The 15,669-nt window shown below is 40.0% G+C and overlaps 1 protein-coding gene across 11 annotated transcripts in view; it reads right to left on the bottom strand.

The window, feature by feature from the left end:
* Nucleotides 1-15,669, bottom strand: part of CCDC25 (coiled-coil domain containing 25) — a 69,573-nt gene that overhangs the window by 24,411 nt on the left and 29,493 nt on the right. For 10 of the 11 annotated variants that reach the window (XR_013960878.1, XM_080673806.1, XM_080673800.1 and 7 more), the window contains 3 exons: nt 15,383-15,486; nt 14,967-15,169; nt 4,671-4,716 (listed from right to left, as the gene is read on the bottom strand). Coding sequence is in view for 10 of the 11 variants with exons in the window: in XM_080673806.1 (XP_080529932.1) it covers nt 4,671-4,716; nt 14,967-15,169; nt 15,383-15,486 (353 nt within the window). In the remaining variant the exon portion in view is untranslated. Of the gene's footprint in view, nt 1-927; nt 980-4,670; nt 4,717-14,966; nt 15,170-15,382; nt 15,487-15,669 lie in introns of all 11 variants that reach the window. The other variant, XM_080673804.1, reaches the window with a different exon arrangement.

The following is a 15,669-nucleotide window of genomic DNA, read 5'->3' as shown; positions in this document are numbered from 1 at the left end:
GGTTTCTGTGAAGTCTGGTGTAACTTCCAGTTTCACTCAGTAGTTTTCTATGAGCTTCTCTTCAATTAGCAAAATAAACTGAGGCCATAGTTAAAATGCCTTAAATTATAATTGTACAAAGAGCACACTAATGCCTGTCTTGTATGTAAACTCTAGAACTGTGACTGCCCTAGAGTCCTAAACTGATTAACAGCATTAGAGAGGTTGAACGAGTCATCCTATATCTCTTAAGGTGAATTTTAGATACCAAACACTGAGAATGAAAAACTCACCAATAATATCCAAAATATATAAGGAACTCATACAGCTTAACAGAAGGAAGACAAACAATCCAATTAAAAAATGGGCAAAGGATCTAAATCAAGCATGTCAAACTTGCAACCCACGTTTATTTAAACAAGGCATGTGGCCCGCCGGCTGCGAGTTTGACATGCTTGACCTCAATAGATACTTTTCCAAAGTGGACATACCGATGGCTTAGAGACATATGAAAAAATCCTCAAAGTCACTGATCATCAGAGGATGCAAATTAAAATGACAATGAGGTTATCATCTCACACCTGTCAGAAAGGCTACCAGCAACAAATCAACAAATGACAAGTACTAGTGATGATGTGGAGAAAAGGGAACCCAAGTACACTGCTGGTGGGAATGCAGACTGGTGCAACATTATGGAAAACAGTATGGAGTTTCCTCTAAAAAATTAAATATGGAACTGCCATTTGACCCAGTGATTCCACTTCTAGGAATATATCCTAAGAAACCCAAAACACCAATCAGAAAGAATGTATGACCCCTATGTTCATCATAGCAGCACAATTTACAATAGCTGAGATCTGTACCTATCAGTAGATGAGCAGATAAAAAAGCTAAGGTACATTTATACCATGAAATACTATGCAGCAGTAAAAAAGGAGAATCTTTTACCCTTTGAGACAGCAGGAGGGACCTGGAGAGTATCATGCTAAGTGAAATAAGTCTGTCAAAGAAAGAGAAGTATCACATGATCTCACTCATATGTGGACTCTAATTAACAAAATAAACTGATGAACGGAGTGGATCCAGAGACATGGAAGCATGGAACAGAGTGTGGAATCTCAAAGGAAAGGCGGGTGGTTGGGAGGTAATTAACCAAAGACCTTGTAAGCATATATGCATAACCCATGGACATAGACAATACGGTGGTGAAGGCCTGGGGCAGGGGGGTGGGCTGGATGGGGTCAATGGAGGAGAAAATGGAACATATGTAATACTTTAAACAATAAAGAATTATTAAAAAGGAAAGAAAAACTCACCAAGATAATTTAGGTTGGTGACAATGAAAATGCATCATTCCCTATAAAGGCTGTGAGTTACATTTGCAAAGAGTTCCCATGTGTCTGAGAAACTATTCTAGGATTAGAGTAACTTTTAAATATATATCTGAACTCCAAAACTTTATTAGGATATTTATATTTTAGACTCCCTTTAAGAGTCAATATGTTTTTCAATATAGCAAAATAGGTCTTCTGTTATCCACTTATAAGATGATGAGCACATAAAATGTTAAAAGTAATTGTTATGGTTCCTGATACCAAACTTAGAATGGCTAGAAAGAAATTATAGATTGAAGAGAACCAATTTAAATAGAAGAGCACAAACTCAAAAGTGAAACCAACTTAAGAGTGGAAGACTAATATTTTTCCCACTTGTATAAACTAAATTAAAAATTATCTTACATAAACACCAGCCTCTAACTGAAAACTGACTGATCGTGTTGCCAAAATGGATCATAAAAGGTCTGTATCCCCTTAACTGAAGATGATTACAAGGAGAATTAAAGCTTAGTCTTTTGAAGTACAAGAAAAAGCTATAAGAGTCCTTCCACTGCAAGAAATGATCAAAACCAGCACAAAACTTCCTTGGAAACTTGAATGTGATTCAAACCTGGAGCTCAGGAACAGGGGCAGCAAATAACAGAGGGAAAGGAAAAGCAGGATTAGTAATACTTTGGTCTATAAATCGATTTCCTAATCCTAGAACTTTTTTTTAAGATTTTTTAAAAACTATATTTTATTGATTTTTTACAGAGAGGCATGGAGAGGGAGAGGGATATAGAGAGTTAGAAACATTAATGAGAAAGAAACATCGATTCAGCTGCCTCCTACACACTCCCCACTGGGGATGAGCCCGCAACCAAGGCACATGACCCTGACCGGAATCAAACCTGGGACCCTTCAGTCCGCAGGCTGACGCTCCATCCACTGAGCCAAACCGGCCAGGGCTAATCCTAGAAATTTTAACATCTGTTGATAATCAGATGCTATTTGTATATACATGTACATTCATGTGTGTATGTTTACTTCATAATTCCAGAACATCCAAACTTTAAAAATCCATAATGATGGGAATGAAAATTCCTAAAATCATAACATAATATAAGTGCCAGGTTTCTGCTGGAAAGTAGCCCCTGAATAAGAGAAACCTTCAATAAGCAACTACTACCACAACAAAGACATGAGATTTGGGGGATGTTAAAGACTTCTGTTGAACTATTAAACTACTTTAACAGTTTCAAGAAATCTAACAATAGTTTCCAGAAGGGATTAAATATTTCTCATCTGTTGGAAGCTGCCCATTTGCCTTCACTAGCAGAGAGGTGTGGACAAGGAACCCGGAAGGCTGGTCAACCTTGAGGCTCTGGCAAGGGTCAGAGCCATACACCCACTGTTTAGTCGAGACAAAGGTAGCTGAAGCAACTTCCACCTTTCAGTCTTAGGTAAATCCTTACTGATAAGATAGTCTGCCTGTTACTGGAAATTGCCTGCCTGAGGGCTATGGGTGTATTCCAAACCTGAATAAAAGGGATCAGAGCAAAGCTGAGTCCTCCTTTGGGCTTCCGCCTGGCCCCCAATTCCCAAATTAGTATTTTCTTGTCTTGTCTCTTTCATCTGTGTGCGAGCTCCTCCAGGACCGGAACCCTGAACCTTGAACCCCAGGCGGGACATGAGGGGTACACTCGGAACTGGCAGCCCAATGTGGGGCACTCGCACTCATCTTCTGATACTGATACTTTGTGGGAAAATAGCAACAAAGGACTATATGAGTAAGAAATAATAATGACCATTCATATTTACAGAGTGACTAAGTCAAGGAAGAACTTGCTTATATGCCCTATTATAAATTTTAGAACAGCCCCATGAGGTAATATGTCTCTTTTTTATTGCTGATGGATACACCCTCAAAGAGGTTAAATAACCTTATTAGGCTTATTCAATTAATTAGTAAATGACAGTTTATGTCTCTAAACTTCAAATTCAAGGCTCTATTTACTTATATAATGCTACTCTGGAATCTTTCAGGAATAAATTTTAAAGATACATCTCTGACTCATAAAGAAGCCTCATAAATTTAGTTCTAGGAATAAAGATATTATTCCTATTACATCTAGAAGGATATATTGTATAGATATGAACAAGATGTAAAATCCTATTAAAAATTTCAATTCATGCACTAAATATGGCGTTTGACTAGATGATCTTTTTTTTAAAAATATATATATATTTTACTGATTTTTTACAGAGAGGAAGGGGGAGGAATAGAGAGTTAGAAACATCGATGAGAGAGAAACACCGATCAGCTGCCTCCTGCACACCTCCCACTGGGGATGTGCCTGCAACCAAGGTACATGCCCTTGACCGGAATTGAACCTGGGACCTTTCAATCCACAGGCCGACGCTCTATCCACTGAGCCAAACCAGTCAGGGCTTGACTAGATGATCTTTGAGGGACCTTCAATTCTGTTAATAACTTTCAAGTATTAAAGCAGTGCTATTCAACAGTATTTTCTGTGATGATGGAAATGTTCTATTTCTGCACTAATATGGTAGTTCCTGGCCACATGTGGTCAATATAACTAAGAATCTGAGTTTTTAAATCAAATTAAATTTTAATTAACTTAAATTTAAATAGCCACATGCATTCATGCCTAGGGTATTGGAAAACACAAATTTAAAGCACATATTTGCAAACATTCAATATAGCAAACATATTCACTCAGTTTTATTTTGGGCAAAGACAATTTAATAATAACTCAATTGTGCTACCTCCAGACATTTCAAAATAAACTCTGGGGAAGATAGTACTCGTGAACAATAATATGTCAGTAAATAACTAGGTGCTAATGCTAGAAGATCCTTTCAGTACGATAAGATAGATTATCATTTCTCTTTAATTCAGGTCTTGAGGAACATGAAAACAATCAATATAGTCACTTAGACTACAGATAAGGTCTTAGAAGTAATACTTCCGTTTTATTTTTTAATCGAAGGTGATAATTTTGTTCTCACTTAATTATAATATAGAATGTACAGTCACATTCATATAGGACACTAATAAATAATGGCATTCTTGCATGCCTGCAAGTAGGAAAGAGGGAAATGAATGAGAAAGCCCTGTAAGTACTAACAGACCCACACTTCACAATAGACAAGGAATGACACAAGGTGACCTACTCAAAAGCAAACACATGAGGAAGTCCACAAAGAAGGAGAGGCAATGCCTAATAGAATCCACCTGAGTGTTCTATAGTTGTGCAACATGTGAGTCAATATTGGCCAGTAACTCAATTATTAATAACTCTTACTGAATTATTTCAAGGCACAACATTAGAGCAAATAACTTGAGCATACCTGATTTGAAGACATATTCTCAACTTTCATTAGTGATGAATAGCTCCTGGAAGAAAAAACACATTTAAAATAAGGTTACCCAGCTGGCAAGAATTACGCGAATATTACATGTATCTAGCACTGCTGAGGGTCTTTCGAAAACAAACGAACAAACAAACAAAAATACAATCCCTGCCCTCAAGGAGACTACAATATAAAAAGGATAAATATCTACAAACAATAAGATGTACATACCACTTTTATAGTTTACGAAGCACTCACTCCTACTCAATAACTGTGTGGAAGGTGGCATTATACAAATGAGGAAATTCACCTATAGCCAAGGGCAGATATGATTCATATATCCATATCCAACTCATGGTCTTCCCCACTATAAAAAATTATTGGTGCCCTGGCTGGTGTGCGTCAGTGGTTAGAACGTCAGCCCATGCACCTAAGGGCCTCAGGTTTGATTCCTGGAGCTGGTTGCAGGTTCAATCCCCAGCCCCGGTTGGGGCATGTGCGGGGGCAACCAATCAATGTGTCTCTCTCACTGATGTTTCTCTCTCTTTCTCTCTTTCTCTTTATCTCCCTCCCTTCCACTCTCTCAAAAAAAAAAGGGAAAAATATCATTGGGTGAAGATTAACAAAGCAAAACAAAAAGAAAACGTTGAGCTCTTTTCCAGTATCCCCTACCTCAAAGAACTGCATTGCTATCCATATTCCATTCCACAAACCAGAAACCCAGGAGTCATTCTTTTCCCCTGTCTCTCTCCTAAATTCAATTTACCATTCAAATCCTGCCATTTTATCTATAAAATTTCTTGTCATTGGTCCACCTCTCTCCACCTCCACATCATCACCACAGTCCAAGGTACCACTGACTGTCACATGAACAACTGCAATAACGTCCTAAATGGCTCAGCCACACCCACCTGGGTTCCCTTTCTAAAACACAAAATTATCACACTACCTCTTGCTTACTGACGTTACAAAACTCTCAGGATGAAGACAAACATGGGCAATGAGGCCCCGCATGGACTGGCACCCTGACCCAGTGATCCCTCATGCCAGATGCTCCAGACATATGTGCCTACTTTTAGCCCTGTGTTTTGCCTTGCTCCCTCCCACACCGGGTCTTTGCATACACGGTTCCCTCTACTAAGAGCTCTCTTTCCATCCCACCTCTACCCCCACCCCCTTTAACCAGCAAACAGTCTTTTTTTTTTATTATTATTTATTTATTTATTTATTTATTTATTTATTCTTCAGATTTTTTTATTCACTTGATTTTTAGATTCACTTGTTGGTAGGTAGGTATTTGATGTCATTTTGTTGTTCATAATTTTTATCTTTACCTTTTTCTTCTTCTTCCTCTTCTTAAAGAACACCCTTCAGCATTTCATGTAATCCTGGTTTGGTGGTGATGAACTCCTTTAGCTTTTTCTTGTCTGTGAAGCTCTTTATCTGACCTTCAACTCTGAATGATAGCTTTGCTGGGTAGAGTAATCTTGGTTGTAGGTTCTTGCTGTTCATCACTTTGAATATTTCTTGCCACTCCCTTCTGGCCTGCATAGTTTCTGCCGAGAAATCAGCTGACAGTCGTATGGGTGCTCCCTTGTAGGTAACTAACCGTTTTTCTCTTGCTGCTTTCAAGATTCTCTCTTTGTCTTTTGCCCTTGGCATTTTAATTATGATGTGTCTTGGTGTGGTCCTCTTTGGATTCCTCTTGTATGGGGTTCTGTGTGCTTCCTGAACTTGTAAGTCTATTTCTTTCACCAGATAGGGAAAGTTTTCTGTCATTATTTCTTCTAATAGGTTTTCAATATTTTGCTCTCTCTCTTCTTCTGGCACCCCAAAAATTCGGATGTTGGTACGCTTAAAGTTGTCCCAGAGGCTCCTTACACTATCTTCATATTTTTGGATTCTTTTTTCTTTTTGTTTTTCTGGTTGGGTGTTTTTTGTTTCCTCATGTTTCAAATCTTTGGTTTGATTCTTGGGGTCCTTTGATTTACAGTTGAGTTTCTGTATATTCTTTATTTCAGACAGTGTATGCTTAATTTCTGACTGGTCCTTTTCCATTTTTTTGGCATTCTCATTAAGATCTTTAAAGGTCTCACTAAGTTCCTCAGCGGTTTTTAGAAGATTCTTGAGTAACCTTATAAATGTGGTTCTGAACTCTATGTCGTCCAGTAGTTTGCTTTCCTCCATTTCTCTCATTCGTGACATGTTTCTTTGTCTCCGCATTTTGCTACTTCCTTGTGTTGATGGAGTGGCTTTGTGTGGTAGGTGACCTATAGGGGCCAGTAGCTCAGCCTCCTTAATCACCTGAGGTGGACGCCTTTGGTACACCCCTTTGTGGGCTGAGTGCAAAGTCTTGGTGTAGTTAAGCCTTGATTGCTGTTGGTACACTGGGAGGAACTGACCTCCAGGCCAATTGGCTGTGAGGACCCGCTGTGTCTATAATGGAAGAACTGCTGCGCTGGAGACACGCTTATGGTGTCGGACTTGTTTCAGTGGGGCTTCGGTGCTTACTGAGTCTGCCTCTTGAATGTGTCACTTATGGATGTGAGGAGTTGAAATCTGGTGTCTCACACTGACCATTAGGTACACTGGCTTCTGGATCTCCAATGGGGTGCAGGTCAGCTACTGTCTGAGGCCACCCAGCAGGAGCTACAGCAAGAACTACAGTTTTCTCCTCTTTGCTTGGGGTTTGGAGGTTTTGGAGCTGTCTGACCCAGGCTGCAAGTTAGCTAGGTTAAGCTGCGATAGGGCAGGCCATTCATATGCTAAAGCCGCTGCTTGGAGCTTGGGTGGGTTCGTAGACTGTGCAGGGCGGGGTCTCAGGGCGTGACCAGGCTAGGGCATGGCAAACAGCGATGGCTGCCAGTAAGCTGGCTCTGCATCTCCGACCGTGTCCCCGCGCCCGCGCCCCAACACAATAAACAATTATTCCTGCGTGCAGCCCTGCAAGCAAGCCTCCCTCACTTTCCGACCCCATGGCAGACAGTCCAGCTTCTCCCCGTAGGAGTTTGGGTCCTCTGCGTCTCCCCAGAAACTGGAGTTCGGAGTAATGGGGAGCTTATCTCCCTTCAGGTTGAAAACAGCAGCGCTCCCAGATGCCCGTCGCCAGCCCGATTTGCGCGCCTCCGTACCTCAGCTTTTCAGCGCTTGTGCACCCCTCAATGCTGTTTGCTCTTTCCTTCTAGTTGTAGAACTTCCACTCAGCCAGCATTCCCGTGGTTCTGGGTGATAGACGTTTTGTCTTTTAGTTGTAGTTTTGAAATTGTTGTGCGAGGCAGCAGTTTAGGTGTTTACCTATGCCGCCATCTTGGATCCTCCCTCTCTTTTTTTTTTTTAAATATATTTTATTGATATTTTACAGAGAGGAAGGGAGAGGGATAGAGAGCTAGAAACATCGATGAGAGAGAAACATCGATCAGCTGCCTCCTGCACACCTCCTACTGGGGATGTGCCCGCAACCCAGGTACATGCCCTTGACCGGAATCGAACCCGGGACCCTTCAGTCCGCAGGCCGATGCTCTATCCACTGAGCCAAGCCAGTTTCGGCACCAGCAAACAGTCTTGATCTTAGCTCAAGAGTCACTGCATAAGGGAAGCTAATCTCAGTTACTTATTTATCTATAATATACTGACTAATCACCCACTGCACATGCAAAGCACTGGGTCACATATAAGGGGATACAAGGATGCATGTAGGTGCTTCTCTGAAAGAGCTTATCATTAAAACGAAGAGCTATGGCACAGAGCATTATTTATAGAAGGCAGCAGTAGTAGTATGTCAGAGAGAAAAGGAGGTACAATTACAGCAGTCAATTCCACATTAGACTATATCATCCTTTTAATCAATGATCTCACCTTTACCTCTTCCTACGTGTTGCCACTAAACTCATCATCCTTACAAGTCTATTTCCTACTAATATCCCAAGAATATTACAATATCAATTACAACATGAAATTTTAGACTTAACAAAGCTTTTTATTCTTTTTAATTTCCCTAGGTACAACCTTGAATCTGGCCTTGCCAACTTGTTCATCCTTGCCTTATAGGCAGCATGGTACAGTCACAGTATGGACTTCAGAATTAGACTTGAGTTTGAACTCCTGCTTTTCCATTTATCAACTATAACCTTTCACATTTCACACATTAACCTCCTTGCTGAAGTAATCTTTGCCTCCAAATCAAGTTCACGTCAATGTCCAAACTGATGATATGTGTACCTGTGTGACTTGCCATTTTACCTGGGTCTTGCACTTCTGACTTTAATCACCTGAGCCTTAGGTTCCAATTCTGATTTCCCAGACAGGCACTTTAAATATCCCTGTCTCAAGTAGCCATATACCCTTTGTCTTTTCTGATCTGTTACTCACTTATCCTCTAACAGGGGTCCTCAAACTTTTTAAACAGGGGGCCAGTTCACTGTCCCTCAGACCGTTGGAGGGCTGGACTATAGTTTAAAAAAAAAAACTATGAACAAATTCCTATGCGCACTGCGGGCCCGGGACGAGGCAGCAGCACCCAGCGGGCCGGATAAATGTCCTCGGCGGGCTGCAAGTGGCCCGTGGGCTGTAGTTTGAGGACGCCTGCATAACTACATTACCCTGACTCTTGTTTATTTCAACATCCACATGGTGAGCTTGATTCTGATGTTAATAAACGTTTGCCACAAAAGCCAAATAAGAGAATACAAAATTAAAATATAACAGGTAAGCTTTCACTGGATTATATCACTGGATGTGACCACTGAGGACTTACAAAAACTTTAATATCATAACTTGTGGCCCAATATTTAGATTTTTGCAGCTTGAGCTCTGAAGCTGCTTACAAAGCATAACTTTGCCCTTCTGGGCTCCTACACTACCTGCAGAGCAAACAGTCCCCTATGCCAACTGTACTGTTTGATAAATCATACTCTTCGTTATTGTCAATAAAAAAAACCCCACTCCCTATACTGTAACTGTGTGACCAAAAACCCCTTTGTTCAACATGCCTGGGCTGAAACTAGCACGTTGAGAAACACTTGATCATATGTTACCTGTCATTTTCACCACTGAGTCAAGCTGACCGTTAAAAAGTCCAGTTGCCCACACCACTCAGAAAATAAATGATGTAAGTTTGTGGTCTTGTTTCCCCTAGCAAACCATGTCTTTAATCATCAGCTCCTTGTAGCTTCTGCCTTCAAAAACCTGGCCCTATTTTTACTGCAGCCCCCCGATTTTAGAGCATATTTTCAGTGCATACCTAGGGCTATGTTCCCTGGTTTGCAAATCATTATCTGAATAAACGTTTTAATTTCTCAAAAAGGATTCTCCGAACTTCTGTTTACATCACAAATTCAACTACTCAGATGAAAAAATCCTATGACATATTCCTACTCATATTCCTATAACACACTAAAGGGAGCCGTGGTCACTCTTTCCTAGCACGTCAAGAAGTGGCAGTATCTTCTGCAACAGGGGTGGGGAACATCCAGCCCCCAGGCCATATAAGGCCTGAGCCCTGCTAAGGCAGTAGGGGTGAGTTAATTAAATGTTTGATCAAATATGGCAAGCTAATTTTTAAGCTGATAATTTTGTATGGCCTGCGAATGATGTTATCAATACCCAAATGGCCCCTGGAAGAAAAAAAAAGGTTTCCTACCCCAGCTCTATAAGTTCAGATGCTATATCTGTACTAAGGTAAGATTAGTATTTATCTTTACACTGACTTTATATCCACTCCTTTTTCATACCTTGCCTAGCTCTAAGCAATAACATCCATAATCACAAGTTTGATGTGCTGGTTTTTCTAATACTCACTGAAATAATTACATAACTGTTAAAACATGTCCACAGACACACTATCTAAACTCATCTCATGTGGTACCAGTGATATTCTTACCACACTTCGAGTGATTTGATCCTGAACTGTCAATTTATGATATGAGTAAATAATAATCACTCTCCAGAAAAAATTAAAAAAAAAAAAAGAAGTGACTGTTTCTATGGTAGACTCACAGGTACCAGCCTAGAATAGCGGTCGCCAACCTTTCGGACCTCACGGACCACCAGTAGTCTGTGACTACCCGTTGACGACCGCTGGCCTAGAGGACTTCCCCAAATGCTCCTCTCTAAAACCAAATGTAGACTGAGTGAAAGACATTCTGCTTCTCTAATGCTCCAGGCAAGATCACTTCCAAGGCTCCAAATCCTTTCAAAACCTATGTTGAGTCTCTTCTGCTACTTTCTCTTAACTCTATGTATGGCTTCCAGCATAACAGGTATGAAAAGGAAACCAGTATGTGGCTTCCTCCTTATACCTAACCCTGTACAAAGATTCTCTAAACTAAAACTCCTAGATCTTAGGCTGAGGGCAAGTGTGAGCTAAGAAAAATAATGTCTAGCCCGGCCGGTGTGGTCAGTGGTTGAGCACTGACCTATGAACGAAATTGACCTATGGTTCAAATTCTGGTCAGGGCAAATGCCCAGGTTGTGCGTTAGACCCCCAGTAGGGAGCATGCAAGAAGCAGCTGATCTATGATTCTCTCTCATCATTGATGTTTCTATCTCTCTCTTCCTCTCCCTTCCTCTCTGAAATCAATAAAAATATATTTTCAAAAAACATATAAAAATTTAATTAAAAAAATACTGTCTATAGAGCTAACGAACAGAATGGATAAGTGAGAATATGTGAAGTCTAAGGGGAAATTTTCATTATTGTTTCAATGAATAAAATGATTAATAGAAGGTGTTAATATACTGCTACTCTCTAGCCTTCACACTTTGGCACCCTCCCAACAACCCAAATATTTCTAAAAACTACCTAAAAAACGATGACTTATGTAGATCTGTTTACATGACTAATCAGTATCATATCTGCACACTGAGGACAAGGAGTAAAGCGCTTATTAGCAAGAACAAAATGGAGCTCCAGGAGCCACTGTTCTTTTCATCGGAGAAAGAAGGCAGCACCTTCTTTGCTCTTTGTTTTGCTCCATTCATTTCTGAGCAGAGAGCTGATGGATATGATCCCGACTAGAGCTCAAAGAACTTCAATTCACTTTCCTCCTGCCCCCCGCAGTAGAAATTAAAAGTTTCCTGCCCTTGTTCATAAAGTTAGAATGGAGTCCATAGTCTAAATAATGGTTTTAGGATTGGAAAGAAGTTGGAATGTAGCTCTTCTGGATATTGGGCTAAGTACTTTTTCACTGAAACCATGTGGAAACACTGGGGATACTGCCTGGGATAATAATACTTTCTTGATTTTATCTGTGGAATCCCCTGAAGATTCAAATGTCAATTTCTTAAGCAATCACAGCAACTTGACATTCCTTAACAGATGGTCCAAATAAAAGAATCACCCGGTTTGTAAAATTCAATGGTATTTTCATTGTCAGAAAGCCAAGAGAAAGACTTTAAAATGAGAAAATTTTATCGTCAAAGCATTTGATCTCTTAGGTTGAAGAGTCAAAAGGCAGAAATTAAAGTGATGCCAGCACTACAAATGTATAAAAACCAATTATAAAACATCAAAAACTTAGAATTTGTTGTTGGAATTTCACAAAAGCTGCAGAATACAGCATGCAAACAGCAGCTCTGCACATGCCAAGCGAACCTTTGATATGTCACTGCATCGGTTCATCACTGTAGCCCCGCTTCACATTCTTCTACCTTCTGCAGCATATGGAAGTCGTTTTTGTGGCACATATTTCTCAGAAATGAACACACCAACTATTTTTGGTTTTCTGAGGCCCAGGGTAATTTATTAAAATAAAAGCAGTAAGGCCCTGGTAAGAGTGGCTCAGCGGTTGAGCATCAACCTATGAACCAGGAGATCACAGTTCGATTCCATGTCAGGGCACATGCCCGGGTTTCGGGCTCAATAACCCAGTAGGGGGCATGCAGGAGGCAGCTGATCAATGATTCTCTCTCATTATTGATGTTTCTATCTCTCTCTCCCTCTCCCTTCCTCTCTGAAACCAATTAAAATATTTAAAAACAAAAAACGAATAAACTACTCTACTAGTAAATCCCACAATCACTCAAAATTCCACATATTTTACCACACTGATGAGTTGATCATTTTTCTTCCACTCCTAAGAAGCAGACTTGCAATTCTAGGTAATATCAAATGTTTAAATCTAGCACTAGTCTGATTCAAATTAGCAAATATAACCCAGGATAACACTTGGGAATTCTATGAAGCTCCTCATTTTGTTTTAGCAGAATCCCCAACAGGAACATGCGTGTATATGGATAACTAATAAGTTCCAGTACTTGATCATAATCCCGAATTCTGACCCAACAATCTTTCTAATAACCCAAGTATTCCAAAGAAACTGGGTTAGGACATGGCAAGACAGCTCATTTTGTTACTATACCATTCCCAAGAGAGTAACACATCAATACTCCCCCCCCTCCCTTTTTGGTACACTTAACACATGATATCTATGGATAACTAGGAAAATCTAGGAATTAGTCACAGAATTAATTTTCTTCTCTCACAAAGAAAAACTGTGGGCGTCTTCAGGTATAGTGCTATACATCTATACAGATTCAGTATGGTAGACAGAATAACGATCCTACCCCAAGATGTTCACATGCTAATCCCTAGAACCCATAAATATGTTACTTCATATGGCAAAAGGGACTACTGTGCAGATGTGATAAATTTAAGGATCTTAGATGGGAGAGTACCATAGATTATCTGGATGCACCCCATGTCACCACATTGGAACTTGAAAGCAAAGAAGCTGTGATCAAAGAGGGGACTATGACTATGGAAGAAGGTCAGAGATGCAATGTTACTAATTTGAAGATGGAAGAAGGGGTCACAAGCCAAGAAATGTGGGTGGCTCTAACAGCTGGAAAAGAAAACAGATTCTCGCCCTAACCGGTTTGGCTCAGTGGATAGAGCGTCGGCTTGCGGACTGAAAGGTCCCAGGTTCGATTCTGGTCAAGGGCATGTATCTTGGTTGCGGGCACATCCCCAGTAGGAGGTGTGCAGGAGACAGCTGATCGATGTTTCTCTCTCATCGATGTTTCTAACTCTCTATCCCTCTCCCTTCCTCTCTGTAAAAAAGCAATAAAATATATTAAAAAAAAAGAAAAAGAAAACAGATTCTCCCCTAGAGCCCCAGAAAGGAACATAGCCCAGCCGACACCTGGATTTTAGCCCAGTAAGAACCACATCAAACTTCTAACATACAGAACTATAATAAATATAGACTGTTTTAAACCACTATATTTGTGGTAATTTGTTATAGTAGCAATAGAAAATTAATACAGTTAAGTATTCTTATAGCCTTATACACTAGAATTTCAGGATCCAAATTATATTTTTAACTACTATTTATTATTTTAAAATGTAGTGTTTTGATGCCCTGGCCAGTGTGGCTCAGTTGGTTGGAGCGTTGTCCCATGCACCACAAGGTTGTCAGTTCGATTCCAATCAAGGCAATTACCCAGGTTGTGGGTTAGATCTCCGGTCAGTGTGTGTACAGGAGGCAACCGATCCATGTTTCTCTCTCTCTCTCAAGTTCAATAAAAAACATATTAAAAAAAAAAAAAGTAGTATTTTGAAAAAGAAATTAAAGATACAGACAACAGTATGGTGATTACCAGAGAAAAAGGGGAGTGGGGGAAGTAGAAGAGGGTATGAGGGGTGGGAGGGCGTTAAATGGTAATGGCAGTAGACTTGATTTGAAGCGGTGAACACACAATATAACATACAGATGATGCATTATACAACTGTACAACTGAAACCTATATAATTTTATTAACCAATGTCACCCAAATAAATTCAATAAAAAAGAAAAAAATGCAGTGTTTTGGAGCAGACCTCACTACATAAATTACTTTGAACTTTCAAAATGTAAAACACATAAAATGTACAAAAGAGGTTTTAAAAACAATTTTTAAGAGTTACTAGCACTGGCCTTTAGAGCTAAGACAACTCTATTCAAATATCATAGCTAGTCAATGTTAAACACTTAGTACAGCATCTTCCCCCCCCCCCCCCCCCCACCGAAGATGTTTACAAACCAAACTTTGAGGATAACTTATTATGGTTTATTCAAAAATGAAATTAGCTATTTTATTTCATATACTCTCATATCCAGCCCTTATAAAAGGGTAATTCACTTGACCAACACAATATAAATTTCTTTTTCTAACTCATTTAAACCTCTGAGCTTGTTTTATATCACTTCCTCCACCAGCATATCATTCTTTTTTTTTTTTTTCAGGGTATCGTCCTGATTAAAATGACAGTGAAGAATCTTCAAGGTCAATACCAATACTATAGCTCCAACATACCTAAGTTCATCCATTTCCCTCTTCTTCTTCATCTCTTCCTTTTCTCTCCTTTTCATTTCCTGAATTTGGGCTTTTTTCTCATTCCTTTCCTCCCGGTCTCTGCATTCCTTCTCTGCTGCTAGGTCTGGGAACCGCTCCGTTTTGGTCTTTTCTAATCGGTTCAAGATCTCATTTACTTTCTTCTCCACTGTTACAATTTTCACCTTTGAGGGAGATGGGAAAAATATTGAATCTTTATTATATGATTTCCCCCCAAGAATAGGGGAGAGGCTTTCCAGGGGCTCAGCCACCCAGCTTAATTTTCTTTAAAAAACATACATCATGCTGAGCCCTCAACAACAAAGATGTTAGACAGAAAAGATGATACCCCACTCAGTGGCAGGACTCCGCCTCCCTCGGTGGTGCAGAACACTTACATCCTTCTGCCTGTGAAAGCCTATCTGTCCCACGTCCATGTCAGCTGTTTTCTTCAGGTTAGACCACGGTGTATATACCACATTAACGTTGTTCATCTTGCAGCCTGCCAAGAGAGGCTATCTTCAACATGCAGGCAGGATGACACTGAGCAAAGTGTTTCCTTACCCACTGGCAAATCACCATAATCAAATGAAGGAAAAAGCTTAGAATGAACAAGGCATCAAGTGTTTCAAACCACAAAACACCCACAAAAGGCAAATGGTAAAGTTGACAAACACAATTCAAG

This window comes from Plecotus auritus, assembly GCF_963455305.1.
Source record: "Plecotus auritus genome assembly, chromosome: 6".
Classification (NCBI taxonomy): domain Eukaryota; kingdom Metazoa; phylum Chordata; class Mammalia; order Chiroptera; family Vespertilionidae; genus Plecotus; species Plecotus auritus.
This window is presented reverse-complemented; position numbering and strand designations above follow the sequence as displayed.